Genomic DNA, 25,668 nt, shown 5'->3' on the forward strand with positions numbered 1-25,668 from the left:
ATAACTTGCATCTTCATTTCAAAGGTAAGCATCACTTTTTTCCTTGTTTCTCCAACTGTATAAACTTTTTTTGAAAACTGTGTTGATTTCTCACACAAGAAAATCCACCGTGCATTCGTTTGCAGTGCTGTCATGTCGTCGTATTTCGAGCAACTCGTCGGATGTAGAAACAAATGGCGGCTCAAATTTTACGTCGGATGTCGAAAAGATCATGTGTCGAAGTGATCGTATGTAGAGGTACCACTGTACTAGTGTGTAAAGTCACTGTAAACTGTAAAGCCAGCACAATACATATTATCGGTCCGATTAATAATGTTATTGGACTTATCGGGATGACGTCATAATTCCTATTATCGGACCAATAATTATCGTGCACCAGTAGAAAAAAAAATAAAATCTATTAGTGACACCACAAGCAATGACGAAGAATGTTTTTTTTATGGAGTGTAAAGCTTTCGGTTAGCGGTTTAGCGAACGTACCTCCGGTGAACATTTCAAAATAAAAGCACATCATGTCAGTCATATAAATAACGATTTCTGGAGTTAATCCCACATACTTCAGAATTAATATCATAATATGTTGAGTAAATACTACAGAATACAGATTCTACACTAAGAATAGCCTTCAAATGACACTCTTTATGACAAATATGATTGGCAATGACTACGTAATTATTATAATTATTATACGATTATTATATATAGTAGAATACTATAATAATAATGCTGAATTTTTTTTTTCAAGAATTGTTTTGAATCATGTTCGAAAGCCAAAGTGAGAGTTCTGAATCTGTTTACTTTCCATTCTTTTGCACTAGCAAATGCTATCAGCATTTAACCTCATTGTTTATTTGTGATTAATTATTGTTATTTACATGATTATTTGTAATTTAATAAAGAATTTAAGTGTCAACAAAAATTTAATTGCTCAATTATTTTTTTTAAAAAAGACAATTATTAGATTAATAGACTAATCATAAAACTAGTTGGCTGACTAATCAGGAGAAAATTTGTCGTTCAGGACAGCCCTAGTGTACCGGAACATATTTTCTCCACACCCATCTCACCTTTTAACCCCTAACCCATGAAGAGGGCCCCTGGATATGTTCGTCTTAGGCCCCAGTCCGCCACTGATCGTACCCGGGCCAGGGGCGGACTGGTAATCTGTAGCTTCTGGAGGATCACAGAACGGCCAGTGCTCTGAACGGCCGGCGGCCGCCATACATACTACGCTGTTTTTATCCCCTCTCTACTCTGTGATTATCTACAGTTCGCATCCAATCCGACAGGTGGCAGCAATGCACCTGGCTGAAAGACTTGCTGTGGCCCACGAAGGGTTGAGATGGAGAGGGTTACTTGCTAGGTGTATTAGCAATTGGCAAACATTTTAGCTGTAAAACAACATATGCACACGCAGCAGCCATATTAATTCAGAAGAAATATAACAAAATATTAATAAAATGAATTGTTTTACTTTCAAGTTTAGGTAGTTAAACTGATATATATTTTTTAATCATTTATATATCGTTTTGTTTTCTGGTTAATACTTTCCAATGAAGATTACAGGATTTGTCTTGAAATCTTTATTGTATTTTCATTGGAATTTATTATTTGTGTGGCAAGATTAATTATGGCATAAACAATGAAGTCATTTTATAGACACGGGATAGGTGTTATTATAATCAATTGGATACCTAAAACTTGCTTTGAAAAATAAATTATTTTATTTGTTTATTCAGGTTGATTATAGAGCTAGGGCAGAAGATGAATCCAACTACAGTTCATCCTTGCAGTACTTTGAGCGCCCCAAGTCAGACAGTCACAGTCTAGACGTGGGGTGTCCAAACGTTTTGCAAAGGGGGTCAGATTTGGTGTGTTAAAAATGTGGGGGGCCGACCTTGGCTGACGTCCTTTACGTAGAACAATATATTTAAGCAAATTTTAGCAAGCCATTGTGTGTGTCACATTTGCTTTATTATTTTTTTGAAATTAATAATTTCAACAATCTCGCAACCAGCCTTTGTGGCTTACTCTTTCGACTCTCGGGCTCTTGCGAAATACTGCTGCTGTGAAATTAAACTAGCTTCAAGTTGCTCCAGTTTATCACTATGTATCTTCCCTGTAATCTTGTCATACATGTCAGCCTGTCTTGTTTGGCAATATCGCCTCACATTGAATTCTTTAAAAGCAGCGACTTTGCAAATGAGGCAGACACAGTTGTTGCATATTTTAGAGAAGAAATAGTCCAATTTCCACCTATCCTTGAAGCGTCGGCCATCGCAATCAACTTGCTTTTTTTTGTTGATTGTCGCCATTTTAGAAAATTGGGAGTAAAGGGTCACACGGGGTAATGTGTGGAGTGCCGCAGCCTTTTAGTGGGTAAATGAGGAGCAGCATTTAGTGTGTAAGCTACTTCATATGCTGGTTGCAGTAATTCTGACCAATTTATTAAGTCTGTGTGTGGGCCAGACGTTATTGATTTTATGACAGAGGCTGGGGGCCGGATGAAATTTGTCCATGGGCCACATCTGGCCCCCGGGCCTGACTTTGGACATGTCTGGTCTAGACACATTTTCCTCATTTTTCTCTCAAAGTGAACGAAATTGATGCATTTTACAATAAAATATATTTTTAAATTCTCCCGGGGGGGGGGCATGCCCCCGGACCCCCCTAGAGGGTCTGTATACAGTGATTCTTGTTGGCTGGGCTGAGTCAAACTCCAGGGCTGCTTTTTAGTCCCAGTCCGCCCCTGACCCGGGCCCTCTTCACATTTGTACCGCCACTGTCTCCAAGCACCACCCCCGCAACATCGCACATCTCCTTACCCCGTCACCTCACGTCCAGCAGGAGTGTCCTACGTCTTCTGAAGGGGCCTGCTAGTGATGAGCCAGTAGACATCACAGTCAGGCGAATGTGCTACCTTCTCAATGGCACATACCAAAGCGCTCTATGGCCATCTCCTGGTGAAATCTAAAACTGCTTTTTGTCATCACATAAAGCTGTACTGTATTGAGTGAGATATTTCTGTTCTACAGGGATTTTTTTTTTTTTTTTATTATTGAGTATTGAAATTATTTACAAAGAATTATATTGTTGTGCAGCAAGGTGGGCCACTGGTTGTCAGGGCTTCCTCATGGCTATGATTCTTCTCAGTTCTTGTTTGGAGTAATATTTCTTTCCACGCTTGTTTGAGTTTTATACTACGGCTTTCTCCAACATTTAAAAAAAAAAATGTCCCAAAATATCCTTCTGTGTAGATGATGTGAGTGTGAATGATTGTCTGTCTATGTGTGCATAGGATTGAATAGCAACTAGTTCAGTGTGCATGTTTTTATTTAAAAAGTTTAGTGTCAGTGGCTGAATTTTGTGCTTGTTTAATTTTAATTCCTGACTTTTCAGAGAAGCCTAGACTCGTTATGAAAAGCTAATTAAATTCCTCATACTATTTATTAAATGATTAAAAGTCAAGATCTCAGTTGAATTCAAAGAGTCCATATTTTAGCACTTAATGATGTTTAATGTTTTCTGAGATAAAAAGAACATGCTGTTTTTTTCTCTTTGCTTGAATATGTACCTAAACCAATCAATCATTAATGGTAATTATGGAAATGTTTAAAATGTTAAGATTTCTTTAATGAAAGCCCAGTGCTGTCAATTTATACAAATATAAATGTGTTTTTCTGAATCTATTACATTTATTTGATTTGAGATGAAAGATGATTGATTCATGTCATTAACATGAAATTTCTTCAGTTAAAGGCAAAGTAAGTCATTTGGTTTAATGGCAGGTTAACACGAGAAGGATTATTCAAAAGTCATTTTCAGCCTTTATTCTTATCTGCTTGTTTCAGCCTTTTATGTCCCCTCGATACCCGGGAGGACCCAGACCGCCCCTCAGATTACCCAATCAGGTATGGGCCACAGTGACCCCTTCGGGTGCATCGGCAAAGTGAAAAGGTTATCAGCGTTCATGGTAGTCTTCCTAGTTATAGTTCATCGCCTGTCTGCAGGGGCTTGCTGGTGTGCCAGGAAGTCAGCCCATGTTACCCAGTGGCATGGACCCCACAAGACAACAAGGTGAGCTCAAATTGCAGGGGTAGACAATAAAGGAAATTAGCCCTGGCCAGTGGCTTCTCAAGTTCACAGGCCCCACTATCAAAACCACTGGCCCAAGTCAACACGTCAGTTATTGATCCCAATAATGACTAAAAAGAACAATTTGCTAGAAAAACATGAATAACATTTTTTTTTTTGGGGGGGGGGGCAGATTAAATGAAAAGTGCTGCAAGACTGCAAAAACATGAATCTAGAGCAGATAATCCTATTTCAATTCTATAATCATTCCATAATAACACCAGTATAAAAAATAAACCCAAATCAACTCCACTGACCACTTAAGCATATTTTAAGGATTTCGGGCAACACACACAAAAAAACATTTTTTCTTGGGAGCTCCAGGGGGAGGCGGGCCTGCGGGAGAGCCCCGAGCCTGGGCAAAGCTTTCCTGTACTCCCCTTACCACCCTCTGGAAGTCTCCCCCAGCTCGGTTGTTGTGGCAACAATCTCGAAGTCAAAGAGATGACTAAGGCAATTATGGCTAATGATTTTCAAGCTGCACCGTCGGTTTGACAATATTATTTTCTCCATATTCACGCGGGTGATTGATCACGTTATGTTCATACTAGGGCTGCAGCTATCGAATATTTTAGTAATCGCGTAATCGACTGAAAATTCTATCGATTAATCGAGTAATCAGATAAAACTTTTTTTTTTTTTAGGTAAAGAGCAATTATAAATATAGATGAGAAAACGACATTTCATCTAATGTTGAACCATTTTCAGTCAATCAATGACTTTATTTTCGATGTACATTGTTGAAAACAGCCAACAATTGCGTCTCAAATGTGACTTAAAAAAAAAAAGACTAATTCACTGCTTTCACTCAAAAAACTTTTAGATCTTATAAAAAATATATATATATATTTCTTACCTAAAATGTAATTACGCTTGATAACACACATTACTTAAAAGTTAGGTGTTTCTCCCACATTTCAATTTAATTTCCACTTGTGTCAAGCTATAAGTTCTAGTTAAGTTTTAAGTTATTGTAAACTGTAAGTCATGATAGGATTTTGAGTTTTTGCAGTGTTCAAAATGAATGTTGTGCTTTATTGGAGCACATTAGGCACCAGTGCTAATCGGTGTTTTATCCAGCAATGACTTCTGAGCTCAAAATGACAGTTAGCATTATTAAGTTTTTATTTTACACCCTTATCACTCTACAGCGCTGTTTTCACAGATTAAATAAAGCCTGTATGTAAGAGTTAGCCACACATCGACAGTAGTCATAATGAAAAGAAACCTAGCCCTCCGCAGAGATAACGTTACGTTAGCGAGTGACAGTAACGTTAATCTTATTTATGAGCGCTGAGAAGTGTACTGCTCTAAGATGGCGGCTGTTTTATTAACGTCGCGGAGTCGGTCATTTCGCATCTAGTTCTACGTACATGTGATATCTATGACACGCATACAGACGCTACCTGCTACCACGTAGCAACATGCAGGCGTAGTTTTTAGCAACGTCGGTGCAGTTTGTAACGGCTGTTGGCTGCAGTAAGGTATTTTTTTTTAATGCTTCTTCCTCTACGCACGTGACGTCAGCGCGTTGTCCCGCATTAAAAGAAGTCCGGGCAAAACGTGATGCTTAGAGCTGGCAAAATTAAACGATTCCTCGAGGTGAATAAAATTAATCGGCTCATTTTTTAAACTCGAGTTACTCGAGTTGCTCGAGTATTCGTTTCAGCTCTAGTTCATACCATCAGTGTCATACTCGTTAACTTTCTCGAACTTACTTGTCTGCATATGTGGGCATTGATCAGCACACCTCACAGTAAACCTAATTTTTTGTCCCATCGTAGCTGAGCCAATTCTAACTCTCATCTCTCTCATCTCTTCATACTGGATTTTGCTTTCTCTCAACTCTTCCGGTGACTTTCTCTTTCATGAGTGGTGTTTTATCCGGGTGCTTGGCCGGGTGCTGGGGGTTTCAGAAACATGTCGTCTTGTAGTATAATGTGAGGTGGGTACTGAGAAACTGACAATCAATCAGCAGCAACAAACAGTTTGCGGGCATTCACGCAGGAGCGAGCGAAGTGTGTTTAAGCTAGGCATGTGCTGGTTACCGGTTTCAAGGTATACCGTGGAATGAGAATGTTGAGGTTTCAAAACTGCTAAAATTTTCTGTCATACCGTCCCTATGGTATTAGCTGTTTTTTATGTCCGAAAAATGCAGGGCTAACCCCTCCGCCTTAAGTTGTTGGTCAGTGTCAGTGTTGGTTGGAGGAGATTAAACACCTGAACTTTTTCCCCCATCGAAGAAAACAAAGTCGCTGGTATTGGAATGAAACAGGGTTGCTACGAGAGAAGTCAATATCTCCAATATATGATTTCATTCACATTTATACAAAAATAAAGGTTAGTAAACGCTGTCATGAACGTTTCCCACTAGCTACGAGAGTTAACTCCAGCCTGTGTAGTGTGTCTATCAGTGGTAAAACATCCTGTGATGTAAGCTTGTTAACGAGGCAGATAACGTGGCTAATTAGCATGCCAATTTAATTTGTATTGACCATTTCATTTATTTTATGTTATTTTTTTATTTTTTTATTTAGCTTAAGGTAGTACTTATATTCCAATTTGCTATTATGTTGTTTTGAAAACTAAAAATCCTGTTTATTAGAAAAAAGTTTAGTTTTTTTTTTTTTTGTAACCCATAAATCTCAAAACATTTTAGAGCTGCATTTGCAATACCATGACACCGTGAGACTGTGATATTTTTGGTTACCTTTATCATACTGTCAGAATCTCATACCAGCACATGCCTACTATACGCCCTACGGAAAGCAACTGCTGGCTGCATAGATTGTAAGGTTGTCTTTGATCGGGATAGAGTAACATGGTCAAAATACGGAACCACTGGAAAATAATGTGAAATTTGATTTAAATTTTTTTTTTTTTAATCAACGCATTATTTTTCCTGGGCCTGCCGGGCCAGCCAGTGGTTGGAGCATTCTTGTGGCCCTGACGGTTTCAAAAGTATGTGCGGCCACCCACCGAGCCATTTATATTGCCGAAACCTGGATTGAAGTATACAAGAATGGGATGCGCCTACTGACAGTTTTCACTCTTTTTATGTTCTAGGACATCCAAGTATGGGCGGGCCAATGCAGCGCATGACGGCGCCAAGGGGTATGGTGCCACTCGGGCCCCAGGTGTGTCCCTGTCCACGTTCATTGTTAGCAAATAACTTTTAATCTGACTCCTTGTTTTGGTTCGCTTGTCTTGTAGAGCTATGGAGGAGGGATGAGACCACCACTGAATGCACTAGTTGGGCCTGGAATGCCTGGCATCAATATGTAAGTGTCAAAAATATGTATACTGGAGGCACTTTTGCATACTGTCAATACAGGTATTCCCCAGTTTATGAACGAGTTCCGTTCCTACGCTGGTGGAATAACCCGAATTTTTCCGTAAATCGGAATTAATCCCTTAACTACCCCTAAATCTCAAAATAACTATCCAAAAACATGTAATATACATCATATTAATAGAATAAAGTCAAATTAAGATACACAAGAAAGCCCGCAAACAGTTTGCTGAGGACATGTCAACAAAGCACATGGATTACTGGAACCATGAGACGGGCGGGCTGTCTTGTGTACTGTCTTCAGAAGAGGCTTCCTCCTGGGGTGACTGCCATGCACACCAATTTGATGTAGAGTACGCCATATGGTCTGAGCACTAACAGGCTGACCCCCCCACCTCTTCAATCTCTGCTGCAATGCTGACAGCACTCCTGTAACGAGTCACATGACATTTTGGAGGGGAAATGACTAGCAGTACAAAATTTGGACATTTAGGGATGTACGTAGTTTCTCACTTTTGTTGCCAGGGGTTTAGATATTAATGGCTATATTTTTAGTTATTTTGAGGGGGAAATAAATTAACTCTATTATATAAGCTGCACACAGAGTACTTTTAATCGTGTCAAAGTGTCATTTTGTCAGTGTTCTCCCATGAAAAGATATACTTAAATATCTGCAGAAATGAGAGGGGTATACTCACTTTTGTGATAGATAGATAGATAGATAGATAGATAGATAGATAGATAGATAGATAGATAGATAGATAGATAGATAGATAGATAGATAGATAGATAGATAGATAGATAGATAGATAGATAGATAGATAGATAGATAGATAGATAGATAGATAGATAGATAGATAGATAGATAGATAGATAGATAGATAGAGTATATTACAAAAGTGAGTACACCCCTCGCATTTGAGCAGATATTTAAGTATATCTTTTCATGGGACAACACTGACAAAATGACACTTTGACACAAGTAGTCTGTGTGCAGCTTATATGATAGAGTTAATTTATTTTCCCCTCAAAATAACTCAAAATATAGCCATTAATATCTAAACCCCTGGCAACAAAAGTGAGTACACCCCGTAGAAACTACGTACATCCCTAAATGTCCAAATTGAGTACTGCTTGTCATTTTCGACAAAGAGCATACATTAATGCTATAAAGTAAATCGTTACAGACATATTTGCTCACAAAAACATACCTCAATGGCTGCACAATAATACCGAAGGAAATACTGTCCAAATCTTGGGCAATTCAACAAGGAAAATGGCAGCTATTAGTTGCACTGGTCAAGAGGTGAAAACAAACGCTAGCGGGCTAATAACGAGCTAACGGGGGTATCGGCAAGCCCGCGTCTTTACCGTTTCTCTGCCTTCTTGAAACGTTAACTGGCGTTCACCCCCACTTCCCAACATGAAAACAACGCTTGAAACTAACAGAAAATAGAGCTGGCAAGATGTCAAACAAGACCGAGTGCAACAAAGAAAAGTGGACTGCACATATACTGTAGTATAATGAAAGACCAGATATGTACAGAGGTGGGTAGTAACGCGTTACATGTACTACATTACATTTAGTTGAGTAACTTTTTGAGAAAAATGTACTTGTAAGAGTAGTATTACTAAGCCATACTTTTTATTTTACTTGAGTAGATTTGTGAAGGAAAAAAACCCTAATTCCGCTACTTTGGGCTACACAAGAGTCGTTACATTTTTCTTCTTTAATCTACATATTAGATTTATTTATTTATTTTTCCTAGCAATGCTATTGCCATTAGTAGCGCTACTAATTTCACCAATCAGACATTGCAGCAATAATCACATGACTCCATTACACCAATCAGACGCAAGCATGCCGTTCTATGATCGCACCAGCGTGTTCAATCACGTGGCGCCTTTAAAGCACAGTAACAAATGAAATATTTGACATAGAGCGCTGCCCTCAACATGAATCTAAAGCGTAGATTTGATACTCCATGTTTTTATTTGGCACCATGGAAACCGGACATACGATCCTTTTAGTTTCATAATTGTAACTATGAAGGAACTACAGTATTCACTATTTAAACTAGGAGCTATTTTCTCCACTAGGGGGCAGGGTACTCGTGCTCTTTGGACAAATAATGCTTCATTACTGTTTTTTTTTATGTCTCTCTTGCCAAAATGATTTTTTCCCCCCTATGGCTTAATGCGGTTATGTAATTGATTACTGTACAGTATCTTTATAACAGTTCATATAGATAAGCTTGTGCTGAGAGAAAAAAATACCATTGTTTAAAAACTTTAAAAAAACAAACAAACAAACAAACAAACAAAAATAAGCATTTACTCAAAATGTTACTCATTAGTTGAGTATTCTTTTCACTGGATACTTTTTAACTTGTACTTGAGTACATTTTTTGGATGACTACTTTTACTCGAGTAATATTTCTGTGTATTGAAGTAACGCTACTCTTACTTGAGTTAAGGTTTTGGCTACTCTAACCACCTCTAGATATGCATAGAAATTATTGTAGAGACCACCCATTTAGAATAATTAGACCTTAATAAATAACAAAATTAAATGGCAAATAATACTATACTAAAACTGTACTTATCATAAATGCTGAACGGTGGCGGACGACACACGCGTCGTAAAGTTGGGTTGAGTTGTGTACGTCGTAAGCTGGGGACTACCTGTATTGAAAAGATCGCAACAACTACAGTCCCTGACAAAAATCTTGTCACTTATCCATTTTTTAGAAACAATTGCTAATAACCTGACTTTTAATAATTCAATTGGTTTCAGAAATGGCTCATATGAAAGCTAAGACCCTCCCAAATGATGTTGAATGTACAAAAATATATTTGTTTCACTGAAAAAAGATTTATAATTTAATGAAGACATAAAGGTCAAATTTTGGCAAGACAAAAGTTTTGTCGCCTACAGAAAGTAGTGTGAAAGTTGAACAAAAAATGTACTTCAAATAGAAAAATATGTTACATAACATAAGCGAATTAAGTTGTGGTGCTGTGAGATCCAAATTTAATATTTTGTATGACTTCCATGGGCTTGAAGGACTGCATCCCTGCAGTTCGGCAAGGATTCATACAATTTATTGATGAAGTCATCAAGAACATCAAAGAAATCAGTCTTGCGTGCCTCCCAGAGTTCATCAACATTCTTGGGTTTCGTCTTCCATGCTTCCTCTTTCATCCTACCCCAGACATGCTCCATGATGATCATGTATGGTGACTGGGCTGGCCAGTCCTGGAGGATCTTGATTGAAGTATGTGATGGAGCACCATCCTGCTGCATAATGTGTCCCTTTTTATGGTTAGGAATGTAATGGGCAGCTAAGATTTGTTGATATTTCAGACTATTTATGTTGCCTTCCACCCTGCAGATCTCTCGCACACTCCCATATTGGATGTAACCCCAAACCATGATTTTGCCACCACCAAACTCTGTTTTCTGAGTGAATCTCAGATCCATGCAGGCTCCAGTTGGTCTCCTGCAATATTTGCAGCGACTGTGGTATAATTCAATGGAAGATTCATCTGAAAAATCCACCTTTTGCCACAAAACAGTGAAGTTTGGTGGAGGAAGAACTGCTGAAGAACTGGTCTTCTGTATCTCCTAAATCACGGAGGGTCAAACTCACTGACTCAAAAACCAAATAAAAACTACCGTAATTTCCCGAATATAACGCGCACTTTTTTCCCCAAAATTTACTCGTAAAATCATGGGTGCGCGTTATTCACGGGTACAGGGACGGAGACAGAAACAATTCATCATGATTTATGTTCCATTGTAAGCATGGACCAGCACTATATTACTTAATCCGAACGACAGTGATATAATAATCAAGTTTCATGTGGTAAATAATTGTTTTCATGATATTTTTCACATCTAATAAAATGAAAATGTTTTTTTGTACTATTCGTTGATTATTTACCGGTACATTTTTCTTACCTTATCGTTACAACATGTCGGCACATGGCGATGTTGTCTTGAAGAGAACGTATATGGCGATCCGTTTCGTATAAATGTTGACCGTGTGGCGAGCTAGGACAGGAGTCTGCAGAAGAGTGTCGAACCACTGAGCCAAGCCACGTTGTTTTATTTACATTGAAACTCACAAAGTAACAACGTACGTCTTGCACGCAAATCATGGGACATTTGTTTACTTCCGGCTGTTCGCTTAACTAAACTCTTCTCCCTGGGAACTACACAACTTGCCAACATTAGTTCCGCTGGTGAATTCTGTTAAAACTCGCTACAACTCCTTACTTTGTGAAAATTATTATCGTATACTGTGAGCAATTTTACCACAGAAAATTAATATTTTATTTAAAAAAAAAAAAAATTGACAAGAGGGTTAAAAAAAATGCTGCAACCGCTTACTTTATAAAAGTTCGAGACACGAGACTCATATTTATTGGTGCTAAAATTAGGGTGCGCTTTATACACGGGTACAAGAATTTTCCCTAGATTTTACAGGTAAAGTTGACGTGCGCGTTATACACGGATGCGCATTATTTTCAGGAAATTACGGTATTTAATGAGGTCAAGTACAAGTAATAATGTCAAAATAAGAAAAGCAAAATTACGTTTTAATTAGCCAATTTTATTGGGGAAAAACTGCTAAATTAATGTAAGAGCGAATGGATCTGTGGGTTAGATTAATGGACCGGTTGTACTCTATGTGGCCATAGTGGGTTCACAGTTGTCGTAAACAGCAATTGAAATACCAATTTTCTCCCACTGAATGAAATGTTAAGCACCAAGTCAATTTGTTTTCCATCAGTATGTAAACTCTCTGAAGATAAATGAGAGTGGTTTTCCAAATCAGTCCAATGCGTTTGAAACAATGCACAAGACTGAAATGTTTGTTTGTGTGTGTGCATCCAGGGGGCCAGGAGGTGGAAGACCCTGGCCAAATCCTCCAAATTCAAACTCTGTAAGTGTTAGCCTATTTATACTCAGATACCACTAAATAAATGTTACTTTTTTAATTTTTTCAAACATTGTTACATGTCTTCCAGACTCCTTATTCTTCTGCATCTCCAGGAAGTTATGTGGTATGTATTGTTATCTCAGGAGAATAAAGTTTTATTTTTATTGATACAGACTACGGCTCTGTATTGGTATTGTTTTCACAGTCAAACTGCCTACACAAGGGGTCTCAAACCGATTACACAAAGGGCCACAGTGGGTCCTGGTCTTTGTTCCAACAGATACAGCACAGACAGTTCAACCAATGAGGTTTCTGCTAAAACAAATAGCACCTGACCGCAATCAATTGATTACACTTGTGAGACAACAGATGTGTCATCTTTTTTTGCTGGAATGAAATCCAGCAAATCCTGTGGCTCTTTGAGGACCGGTTTGACAACCCTGGTCTACACCCAACATAAAAATATATGTTAATGTGTTATTTGCACGTAATTTAGGATAAGATATACAGTGATCCCTCGCTGCTTTGCGCTTCAAACTTCGCACCCTCAGTCCACCATGGAAGTTTTTTCAATTTAAAAAGATTAAAATAAATAAGAATACAGTGGTACCTCTACTTAAGAACGTCTCTACATACAGAATTTTCAGGTTAAGACATGCCTCAATGGGAAAATATTGACTCTTGTTAAGAAAGAAATTTCAGGATACGAAAGGCAGAAATGCAGTATGGCTGGTACATGCAGGTCGAAGAGTTTATTGAACCTAAAATACTTATAGCTGCTCAGCTATTATTGCCTTGCATTGCTGGCATCCAATTGGCTAAGAAGGACCTCTACTACTGTATTATTGCATGTGTGTATCCTCTTCATCAGCGTCCTCTTCATTCTTGTTGATTCATTCTTGCTTCTTGTGTTCTGACAGCTTTACATGAGTGTATTAACTTTAATTTTTGCTCTATTCTTGGTTTTTTATGTTATGCACAACTTTTGATTTTATGTTTATTGTGCAATAATCTAGTCGTAACATGCATTTGTTACACGTTTTGATGCATTTTTATGCATTATAATATATTTATGCCTGAAATTTGGGTGGGCTTGGAACAGATTAGGGCATGTATTTGGAAAAAGTGTCTTCACTTACAGAATTTTCAAGTTAAAAACTACTTCCAGAATCAATAAGTTTAATACAGTGCCCTCCATAATTATCGGCACCCCTGAAAGAGATGTGTTTTTATCTTCTAATAATTTTTTTTTTCATTCAAATAATATGGGTGCTGTTGGCTTCATCAAGCCGTGACCTCCAACTCTCACTGGGGCGGTTTGCAGCCGAGTGTGAAGCGGTTGGGATGAAGATCAGCACCTCCAAATCCGAGACCATGGTCCTCAGCCGGGTGGCATGCCCTCTCCGGGTCGGGGATGAGATCCTGCCCCAAGTGGAGGAGTTCAAGTATCTTGGGGTCTTGTTCACGAGTGAGGGTAGGAGGGAGCGGGAGATTGATAGGCAGATCGGTGCAGCGTCTGCAGTGATGCGGACTCTGCACCGGTCCGTTGTGGTGAAGAAGGAGCTGAGCCAAAAGGCGAAGCTCTCGATTTACCGGTCGATCTACGTTCCTACCCTCACCTATGGTCACAAGCTGTGGGTCGTGACCGAAAGAACAAGATCCCGGATACAAGCGGCCGAAATGAGTTTCCTCCGCAGGGTGTCCGGGCTCTCCCTTAGAGATCAGGTGAGAAGCTCGGTCATCCGGGAGGGGCTTGGTTTCTAGCCGCTACTCCTCCGTGTTGAGAGGAGCCAGTTGAGGTGGCTCGGGCATCTGGTTCGGATGCCTCCTGGACGCCTCCCTGGAGAGGTGTTCCGGGCATGTCCCACCGGCGGGAGGCCCCGGGGTCGACCCAGGACCCGCTGGAGAGACTATGTCGCTCGGCTGGCCTGGGAACGCCTTGGAATCCCGACGAAGGAGCTGGCTAAAGTGGCTGGGGAAAGGGAAGTCTGGGCTTCCCTGCTAAAGCTGCTGCCCCCGCGACCCGACCCCGGAATAAGCGGAAGATAATGGATGGATGGATGGATGGAATATGGGACCTTAATGGAAAAAAAGAGAAAAATCCAACCTTCAATACAAGTACATTCATTCAGTGGGGAAAAAATCCCACATAAAGAAAAAAAAATATTTGACATCAAATAATGTGTGTCACAATTATTAGCACCCCTGGTGTTAATACTTTGTACAACCCCCTTTTGCCAACAAAACAAGGTCTGAGGACTGAGATGGCCATTGGAGGAGCTTGATTTTGTGTCTGGTGAACCATTTCTGTGTAGATTTGGCCATATGTTTAGGGTCATTGTCTTGCTGAAAGACCCAGTGACGACCCATCGTCAGCTTTCGGGCAGAGGGCAACAGATTTTGATTTAAAATGTCCTGGTATTTTAAAGCATTCATGATGCCATGCACCCTAACAAGGTTCCCAGGGCCTATGGAAGCGAAACAGCCCCACAGCATCACTGACCCACTCCCATAATTCACAGTGGGTATGAGGTGTTTTTCAGCATGTGCATCTTTCGTGGCACGCCAGACCCACTTAGAGTGTTTGTTGCCAAAAAGCTCAATCTTAGTCTCACACAAAAATACACACGGTCCTAGGCTTCAACTGGGACCTTGTGCTTTGGTAAGATTTGACAATCAAATACTGGCGTTAATACAGATGTCAAATACTAATTGTGACACACATTATTTGATGTCAAATATTTTTTTCTTTATGTGGGATTTTTTCCCCACTGAATGAATGCACTTGTATTGAAGGTTGGATGTTTCCCTTTTTTTCCAATAAGGTCCCATATTATTTGAATTAAAAAAAAAAAAAAAAAAAAAAAAGCTAAAAAAACACATCTTTTTCAGGGGTGCCCATAATTATGGAGGGCACTGTAAGTAGAGGTACCACTGCACCGTATTTTATTTAAAAATGTTAAGATATATGCATGTATAAATGTACAAATCATTGTTTTCTTTCATATATTGTATATATATGTAGTTTATATCATCATTATTACATTTGCTGTGCTTGAAAACCATTTATTAAAAAAAATGTTGGTTTTTAAATTATACATTGGGGGGAAAAAAACATCTTTCCAATGCTGTTAAATTTGAAGAAATACATTGAACACAGCAAAATATATATTTATGAATATCAATACTAACAGCTTATTACTAACTTATTACTAACAGTTTAGCAGCTCAGCAATCTGCAACCCAAAATGTAGAAGGAGCCATATTGGACCAAAAAAATCAAACAAACAAACCAAAAAAAAAAAAAAAATTTTAAAGCCTAATATAAGGCTTATAATGAAGGCAACACATGTATTTATCAATATATTAGCTATATTGGCCTACTATCAAAATGACTATGTTGGCTTCGAATACATAATGGGCCTTCATGATTAAATGTTTATTTTTCCTGCAGTGTATCCTATAGATATTGACGCACCACGGGACTACTCTGTTGTACGATGTTTAACTTCATTACAATATTAATGAATTAGAAGAATGTTTGTGTCGTGTTTGTCCTCCTACAGAAACCATATGAAAACAAAAAAATTCCCTCCCCCATCTTTTTCCATTTCCAAACATGTTTCCACAAGCTCCCGGTAACCACTAGGGCATCGCTAAAGAGTCGCATGCTGCTCTATAGCCGCGGGTTGCTGACCCCCGGTTTCGCTTATGAAGAGCAAGCTTCTCCCATCCATTACAAAATAATATTTAAAATCAATTATTCAATTAATTGATGAATTATTCTCTATCCGGTCCAGTCAAATGTCCATCAATAATTCCGACAATTAATTAAACAGCTATTTTTGCACTCTTAACTTAATTTCAGGGACCTCCAGGAGGAGGGGGACCACCTGGCACCCCAATCATGCCAAGTCCAGCAGGTAAGATATGCATTTCCCCCCTCTTTCTGGGTCCATTAAATTGAGGATTAAATGTATATTTATGCAATTTCACCCTTTTTTCACCATTAAACAATTTACCCCACCAGATTCAACTAACTCTGGTGACAACATGTACACAATGATCAGCACAGGGGCCCCAGGTGGAAGTCGACCAAATGTGAGTCTTACTTCTTGCTACAATGTTACGTTTGTCTGAACTTGGGCGGACTAATAACTCTTTTTGTTAGTTTTATGTTTTGTGATACTAATGAAGGTACTCTTTGTGACCTGAGCGTGACATTCTGCTGTGTGTGTCCTCAGTTCCCCATGGGTGCAGGAGGTGACGGCCCATTAGGGGGAATGGCTGGAATGGAGCCTCATCACATGAATGGATCATTAGGTACAAGAACAAAATGAATTCATTTGTCAAATAATTAGTAGAAAAATATGTTCACGAAGTTTGTGATGTATTTTACTTAGGGTCTGGAGACATGGACAGTCTCCCAAAGGTAATATTATTCACAAATGGTTTTTTGCAAAATAAGTGCTCGTTATAATTTTTCTCGTGATTATGCAGAACTCGCCGGGTAATCTGAGTATGAGCAACCAGCCAGGCACCCCCAGAGAGGATGGAGAGATGGCTGGAAACTTCCTCAACCCTTTTCAGAGTGAAAGTGTGAGTTTGTCAGCTGCAAAGGACAATACAAATATGACAGTAATAATAGCAATAAGACCTATGTCTTTGGCTTTCTTAAACTCAATTTATTCGTAATTATATAACGTATGTGGAAATATTTGCCATGTTTTCCATAAAAAAAATATCCAAAGATTTGAGTATTGGTTCAAATTGGCCACTAGTAGAACATTATGTTCTAGTTTTCTTGGGGGACAGGCTTGCGTAGTGAAAAGCTTCAAAAGTTTGGATGGAGCTCCTGAAAAATGGTTTATGACATAGAGTTGAAACCAGTTTTGTTTTTCGCAGCCCTTTTAATTTTTGTCTTAGTCTTAGTCTTTTGGACAATAATAATTATTAGTCTTAGTCGTATTTTAGTCACTTCAAAATGTTTTTATTTTCGTCTAGTTGTAGTTGACGTTTACTAAAATAAATAAATGAAGGTTTCCAGGTATTGTGAATGAACATTGACAGACGAGCACATATTGTATCATCTACAGTAGCATGAAAAAGTATCTGAACCTTTTGGAATTGCTCACATTTCTGCATAAAATCAGTACTGTGATGTGATCTTTGTCAAAATCACACATATGAAAATAAAGTGTCTGCTTTAACTAAAACCACCTAAAGGTTTATAGGTTTTCATATTTTAATGAGGATAGCATGCAAACAATGACAAAAGGGGGGAAATAAGTCAGTGAACCCTCTGCCTAAGGAGACTTAAAGAGCAATTGAAACCAATTTTTACCAAACATTTTAAGTCAGGTGTGTGCCCAATCACTGATGAGGGGTTTAAAGCTGCCCTGTCCACTATAAAACACACACCTGGTAAGAAATGTCTTGATGAAAAGCATTGTCTGATGTGCATTATGGCTCTGTCAAAAGAGCTGTCTGAAGACCTGCGATTGAGGATTGTTGATATGTATAAAGCTGGGAAAGGATACAAAACCATCTCTAAAAGTCTGGATGTTCATCAGTCGACAGTCAGAGAAGTTGTCTGCAAATGGAGAGAGTTTGGCACTGTCGCTTCTCTCCCAAGTTGTGGCTGTCCACCAAAGATGATGCAAAGAGTTCAGCACAGAAATCACTGGCACTGTCCAATATCTCTGTGCACAAATCAAATATATGTAAAACTATGGCCAAGAATAGTGTTCATGGGAGGAATTAGCGGAGGAAGCCACTGCTGTCTAAAAAAAAAAAAAAAAACATTGTTGCTCATTTAATATTCGCAAAAAGGCACTTGGACACTCCACAGAAGTTTTGGCAAAGTATTTTGTGGACTGATGAAACCAAAGTTGAAGTGTTTAGGAGTAACACACAACGTCATGTGTGGAGAAAAAATGGAACAGCTCACCAACATCAACACCTCATCCCCACTGTAAGGCATGGTGGAGGGAGCATCATGATTTGGGGCTGTTTTGCTCCCTCAGGGCCTGGACCCTTGCAATCAATAATGGAAGAATGAATTCAAAAGGTCATGAGGATTTTTTGCAGGAAAACCTGAGGCCGTCTGTCAGACAGTTGAAACAAAAAAGAGACAACAAGACAATGATCCCATAATTTCAGAAGAACAAAATACACAATCTGGAGTGGCCAAGTCAAAGTCCAGACTTGAACTCAATTGAGATAATGCATGACCTAAAGACAGCGATTCATGCCAGCCATCCCAGGAATCTGACTGAACTACAGCAGTTTTGTAGAGAGGAATGGGCCGAGATTAGTCCTGATCGATGTGCCAGACTGATCTGCAGCTACAGGAAGCGTCTGGTTGAAGTTAATGCTGCCAAAGGCATGGCCACAAAATATCAAACGTGATGGTTCACTCACTTATTTTTCCCCCTGTCTGTCATTGTTTGCATACTATCCTCATTTAAATATGAAAACCTATAAATGTTTAGATGGTCTCAGGTAAAGCAGACACTGATTTTTCATCTGTGTGATTTTGTCAAAGATCAGATAACATTTAATAGTGATTTTATGCAGAAATGTGAGAAATTCCAAAAGGTTCAGGTACTTTTCCATACCACTGTACAAGCATCTACAAATCTATCACGTGATAATACACAACCAGCAGGAAAACAGTACATTATTTTCAATCGATTATACCCACCTGAATGCCACAAACTTTATGTAAAAAAAAAAAAGTTGTCCGAGAGTTTAAGGGGACTCTCGCCCTTAGCAATAGCCCAATGATAACGCAAACTTAATGGCTATGCTAACAATATGAGTTACAATTAGTGTGTGATGATCAGTGTTGTCACAAACGCGTTACTAAGTCATGCGTTATTGTAAACTGATTACTTTCTTTCAGTAACGAGCAATGTAACACGTTCATTTTTCCAAACCAGTAATCTGATTAAAGTAAATTTCCCTAGTGTCTTTGCGTTACTATTTTGTTATTGCCTTATTGTATGTATTTAGAATGAAGAAAATTGTTATTTGCATTGCATTTTGTATAGAAAATGTTAGAAAGGTTACCACAATGCGTTGGTTTCCATGGTAACCGCTCAAAGTTACTTCCTGTTATGGTCTCAAGTCACGTTATCGAGGGTGCACATTCGAGCCGAGTGCAGCCACCTATTGAGATGTGCGAGGGAATGTTGATATCTGTACGTCCATGAATGTACGTGAACAATACTGCTGTTTAGGCGTGTTGCAGCCTGAAAACTACGTTTGTAGAGACATCTCTGTACTTGAATACAAAAAAAATATCTTAAGTGGTTCATAGTTTTAAGTACCTTTAGCTATTTCCTCTACTTATCCTATTAAAAAATGACTTGATTTGCCTCCGACACAATAATTCCTGCCATTTTAAATCTCACATTTACAAAATGTACACTACAAACCAGTACTCGTTCAATTAATTTAATGGAGGATGTTAATTGAATCATCTCTCTCCACAGTATTCTCCAAACATGACCATGAGCGTGTGAAGACAAGGCCAGCAGCTTGCTAGCGTGCTACCAACCTTTGATAAAACACATCTGATGTCACGTAAACCTGTGACTCCTCGGCCTTCTCAGCCTCAACCTCCGCGATGAGGACAGCGACCTAGGCCTTTGTCCCGACATCACCCCAGCCTCTCCGTTATTTGTCCCATTCCAAAAATAACTACTCGGCCACACTCATCTATTCCTCTTCTGCAACTATGCGACTGTACAAAGGAACAATTCAAACGCATGGAGGAAATAACCGACTGTATTTTTATGTGGACCTCTCGTTCCCCAACAGACAGATGGCCAGCATCCTATTTATTTTGAAGTTCAAAGACAATCCAGAGGGTTAACTTAACTGTAACTGATCAACATGGACGTTATTTTTCTGTAACTTTCTGAACAAATATATCTCATAAGAAAATTGAAAGACATATTACAATCGCATTACCTTGAGGTTTGTTCAATTTACTGCAAATTTTGTGATGCCTTTTCTATATTTGTGTTTGTCCACCACTCACTGTGTACTAAGAATTATAGTGTTCTAATATATGTTTTTAAATTTTGAGTAAAGTCCAGTGTTCAAGATAAATAGAATCAAATATTGACTTTTCTTTTAATAAGTAATTGTTTTGTTTGATGTGGCCCTGGTCATATGTTCTTTGAACTTTGATGCCAAATAATCTGCAATAGTCAGTACAAGTTGCAACATGACTGAAACTGCACATTTGCATTCCAGTAGGATTTTAGTTTTGAGTTCAAATATGAGCGTTAATTAAGAGTTATGAGACAATGCAAGAAGATTTAGCATTCCAAAATTCAACTCATCTGATCAAACTGTGACATCAGTGTACACTAAACAAGTGTTGGCACAAAATATGGAATAGTTTCTAGTTCGTTTTTTAAATGTTTTATTTATGGTGTACAAAAGGTCCACGTACCTGTGAGCATCCTCTATCCGCCTTCCTAACTGCAAAGTGTACAGCCCACAAATGTAGCTCCCTGTCTTGTATGTGTATTTGATATTATGATTCATATTATTGAATGAAAATTCTAATCGCTAATGGGAGAAGTGGAAGGATGACGATACAATGTGACAATTTATCAGAGATAACTTTATTTGTGGTTCTTTGGTAAGTATGACGCCATAGGTGGGAGTACGACTAAGACTAAGCATTTGTAAATTGGACCATGATTGGTGGCGGTATGTTGAACTCCATTTGTGATGTGTTCACTTCTTTTTTTATTCTTGTATTCTGTTTTGTAAATATACAGAGAAGTATTTCATGGTTTTGAAAATGCTGGTATAAAGCTTCTCTTCCCTCAGCCAACATCTCAATTTTCTTTTGTCTCTTGTGTGTTGTGATTTCTTTTATGTTTTGTGTCCAGGTGTGGAAGATAACGGCGTATGGTGGCCTGTTGCCTTCAAGTCCTGCACTTGACAGCACCAATAAAGCTGCATGTGGATTTTATTATGCATGATGACATGGTCTTCAATCCGTTCAAGGGCGTAGGTTTGGTCTCATATTGGTAGGGACGATACAACAGCATGAGCTGCATGTACACTTTTTGCTGGGGACAGGACATTAATAAGACCAAACCAATTGGGTGTACGGTAGGGATGGGAATCGAAATCCGATTCCAATTCCGAACGGGTTCCTAGTGTTTCGAGGCCTCGACATCACAATGAAAAAGCCTTAACGATGCCTTTAACAATTACTAAAGACGGCTATTGCGTCGTGACGTGTCTTGTTGTCCAGACGCATCAAATTAGCATGGCGCCAAGAACCACTCGCTCTAAAGTTTGGCTACACTTCACCGGGAAAGAGGGTGAAAATTAAAGGCTACGATGGTTTAGCACCAGCATTGCAGCCGTAAACATAACAATGACAGCACGTAGGTTCAAACTCTCGAAAGTGTGTATTCACTTCACGGGGAAAAAAATACAACAACGCGACTTGCAGTTATTGCAAGGTGGAGATCGGGAGGGAATATAACTGCACTGTCCTCACCGAGACGCTAAGGCTCAGTCCTGGCTATATAGCTAGCTAAACTCCCAAATGACGATGCAGAAGACGTTTGTATAATTGGCTGACTTTATTCAACCATCACTTGAAGAGTGAAACTAAAACTAGAAATGAAACAAATCAATTTCGTCCCCAATAACAAACAGGTTCGCATCAACGTAAATCAGCGATGATTAGTTGCTAATACAACAATAACAAACAGTTAGCATGCGTTCGCTAGCATTAGCAGATCGTTCAAACCACTACACAACTGGATTTAAGTGTCCGATCGAGAGTGGAAACACACAACAACAACACAAAAGATGATACATATAGGCGTTGCCTCTAGATAGTTTACAAACATTAACAAAGACTGTAGGCTCGTAGCAGTGTTTCCCTCTCTCACTAACTCGCTCACTAGCTTTAGTAGCTTGGATGCTTTGTAGCCGCACTTCTTCTTCGCGTGTAAGCGCACTCTTCTTCACCTGAGCGCGTTCTTCTTCACGTGAGGAAGCGCAAGGGCGCCCCCACATGAGCGTGGAAGCACCATGAAAACTAAAAGGCATGCATTTCAATATAATGGTAAATAATACACTTTAACTGTTAAAGTGTAATGTCCCCAAACTATGGCCCGCGGGCCAGGCACGGCCCACCTCCACATTTGGTCCGGCCCCCTGAACATTTTTTTTTTTTCCCAGTAGTGTTATTTATTTCCTAGCTTTTTTCTGTGAAGAACCCAGAGAGGGTTATTAGGTTATTATCTATTCAGTTAATAGTGTTATTATTATTTTAAATTATATTATATTATATTATTATTTTTATTTTATTTACTTTTGTTCCATGAGAATCCAGAAGGGGTTATTTGATTGTGACTTTCTGAAAAACAATAAATTTTTACATTTAGGCACTCCTGCAAATCGTCACAACTTTTCTGTTGCAAACTGACCCTGGCCTATCATCAGAGAAGGTATATGTTATGTGGCCCTCACAGGAAAAAGTTTGGGGACCCCTGCTTAGCACATATTGCCAAAGGCAGAACAATGACCTATATGCCAATATATACCAATATTTTTTATTTCTATTAGAAAAATGTTTCAGTAAAATGTTACACATTGTTGTGTATTTGCCACTTATTGCCACAGTTAACTATGAGGCTGGGCCTCTTTTGACTTCCTTGTGAGTTTGTAAGGTTATGACTTCTGATTAAACAAACTTGATGCCAATCAAAACGTTTGTCCTTCTTTTTCCCCAAATTAGAATCGATAAGAGAATCGATAAAGAATCGAATCGTTAAGCAATATCGATAATGGAATCGGAATCATAGAAATCGTTTCAATTCCCATCCTTAGTGAACGGCGGTCAGGGCTACATTTCTCACCAATAAGAACCTAATTAATTGATAGGCTAAATGATTAATTCAATATAAATCTGTATTGACTTGTATTAACTTTTACATCGCAAATTTTCCGGTATAACGTCTCAATCCGAATTGTTCTTCAATCTAGTCAAATAATTTTTTTCATCTTAAGTATAAAAGTATAAAGGCTAGTTAACAGATAAATGTGCCAGATTCTTCCACTTTTATAAATATTACCATTTGTTCTAATTAAGCCCATACATCTAAAAGTCGTTTTCACCTAAATCAAGAAAAAAAAATGCTTTCAAATAATGTTTTGAACAACATCTATTGAATTAAGAACATTTCTGACAAGTTTTTTTAAAAGATTAAATATACTTTAAACTTTTTGTTTCAAATAAGTTATTTTCAGCTAGCAATTTTTATTTCAAGAAATCTGAATAAAATTTACTTGAAGCACTGGCAGATAATTTCCCTTATTTCTAGTAGATTTACACTGAAAACAAGGGAATTTAAGTTTTTGTTTGTTTTTTTTTTCCAGTTTTGAAGAAGTGGATTTTTGAAGTGCTTATGTATTGGTTCAGATCATACACCATTCGATTGTACCCTAACAACTAAAGACACCTTATGAAAACTTCCAGAATAATAATAATAATGTCTGGATTTTATTAGCAAATTTAAATTGCATTATTTGAACACAAATTATATTAACATATATAACATACGTATATAACAAAAAAACCTCTTAGTAATGGAATAACAAAAATAAATAAAAATGGAGCCTTCCTTCGGGATTAACACTACTGTTTGTCAAGTCATCAGCCAATCAAAAGTGCGTTTGTTTGGTGGGGGGGTGGAGCCGTACATTCAGGAAGTGAAAAACAGGTAAATGTAAGTCTGAGCATAATGAAAATATTTCATTTAATAGTTGTCGGGTCAATTCTATCGTTATAACATAGGGGAAGACAATCTAAATGACCTATATAACTGAACACATTATATACTGCAAATAAGGTTGCTTAAAAGTTGGTGGGGACAATTTGAGCATCCTGAAAAGTTGCTTGTGTTTTCTCCCTACCGTCCCTATGCAAACCTACGCCCTTACATCCGTTATATACCACTTAACCCGGGGTCGCGTCGCGGGGGTAGCAGCCCCTTTGGCAGGGAAGCCCAGACTTCCCTCTCCCCAGCCACTTCAATCAACTCCTCCGGCGGGATCCCAAGGTGTTCGCAGCCCAGCCGAGAGACATGGGGCCTTTCCCGGAACACCTCTCCAGGTGGCGTCCAGGGAGCATCCAAACCAGATGCCCGAGCCACCTCACTTGGCTCCTCTCAATGCAGAGGAGAAGAGGCTCGACCCTGAGTCCCTCCCGGATGACCGAGCATCTCAATCTATCTCTAAGGCAGTGTTTTTCAACCTTCTCTGTGTCACGGCACGTTTTTACATTGAAAAAAATGTCGCGGAAAAATGTTCCAAAATTTCTTTCTGTACAGTATATTTAATTATAAAATTATCTCTCAACTTACTCAGTGTGAAACTTGAGCCTGTATGGATAAACACAAAAAGTCAATATCCTGGCAGGAATCTTCTTCAACAGCTCAAAGTCTCTCTGTTTTTATTTTTTTATAGCAGTTAGGCTTGAAAAGCTCAGAATTGTCAGACATGGGGACTTTGGAAATGTCTTTAAAGGGTATTTCAACACCTGGGGAAATGCTAATATTCCATCATTTATCCATCAACGCATGCCTTTTGGATTCATATCATGCCACTTTGTGTAATTACACACACCGTGACACCAAGAAAATGATAGAAATTTAGATCGATTGTCAAGCTAAAACGACCGGCGCCCGAGATCCCGGAAATCTAGCATATTGTGTGCATGACGTCACAACAAGGAAACAACCGGCTCAGTGCTTAGTACTGAATGGCGGCGATGATGGCGGACAATTTTGTTTCTAGTTGCAGCGACGAATCCGACGTAACGAACGTTCTTCTAATGGTGACGAGAGTTATGAACCTTTCTTTGGTGTTTTGGGTCATCAATTTGAGCCCAAACGAAAGCCAATGCAGCCTAATGAAGGTGAGCAATCACACCGATGAAACACCGGCAACAGATTGTGTGGGAAACACCGAATGGTTTGTTTTGCATTTCTTTTTGTGAAGCTGATACATCGTGACCGCAAAATAAAGTAATGTATAGAATAATTATCATTTATTGTGCTATCATAGGTTTTTGCTCTGCCACCTGACACAAATATGAATGGGATTAGAGGATTTGTTCTACACATTTTACGAGCGATAATTTATACATGTGTCCAGTCCTATATCCAATGCATATGTTTTTTATTATAAAAGAGTACTCACTCTGGCAATTTCTTAGCAAAACCTGATTTCATTTGT

At 38.7% G+C, this 25,668-nt stretch overlaps 1 protein-coding gene across 1 annotated transcript in view; it reads left to right on the forward strand.

Annotated features, from left to right (window-relative positions):
• Positions 1 to 21,906, forward strand: part of LOC130913915 (single-stranded DNA-binding protein 2) — a 171,025-nt gene extending 149,119 nt beyond the window's left edge. Inside the window, exons 6-17 of the mRNA XM_057832882.1 lie at positions 3,852 to 3,911; positions 4,011 to 4,077; positions 7,201 to 7,271; positions 7,348 to 7,415; positions 12,330 to 12,378; positions 12,464 to 12,499; positions 16,244 to 16,298; positions 16,406 to 16,476; positions 16,620 to 16,698; positions 16,779 to 16,807; positions 16,876 to 16,974; positions 19,875 to 21,906. Coding sequence (XP_057688865.1) covers positions 3,852 to 3,911; positions 4,011 to 4,077; positions 7,201 to 7,271; positions 7,348 to 7,415; positions 12,330 to 12,378; positions 12,464 to 12,499; positions 16,244 to 16,298; positions 16,406 to 16,476; positions 16,620 to 16,698; positions 16,779 to 16,807; positions 16,876 to 16,974; positions 19,875 to 19,904 — 714 coding nt within the window. The 3' untranslated portion in view covers positions 19,905 to 21,906. The remainder of the gene's footprint in view (positions 1 to 3,851; positions 3,912 to 4,010; positions 4,078 to 7,200; positions 7,272 to 7,347; positions 7,416 to 12,329; positions 12,379 to 12,463; positions 12,500 to 16,243; positions 16,299 to 16,405; positions 16,477 to 16,619; positions 16,699 to 16,778; positions 16,808 to 16,875; positions 16,975 to 19,874) is intronic.
• Positions 21,907 to 25,668: the final 3,762 nt, after the last annotated feature.

The sequence above is a fragment of the Corythoichthys intestinalis genome, chromosome 3 (genome assembly GCF_030265065.1).
Source record: "Corythoichthys intestinalis isolate RoL2023-P3 chromosome 3, ASM3026506v1, whole genome shotgun sequence".
Lineage (NCBI taxonomy): Eukaryota > Metazoa > Chordata > Actinopteri > Syngnathiformes > Syngnathidae > Corythoichthys > Corythoichthys intestinalis.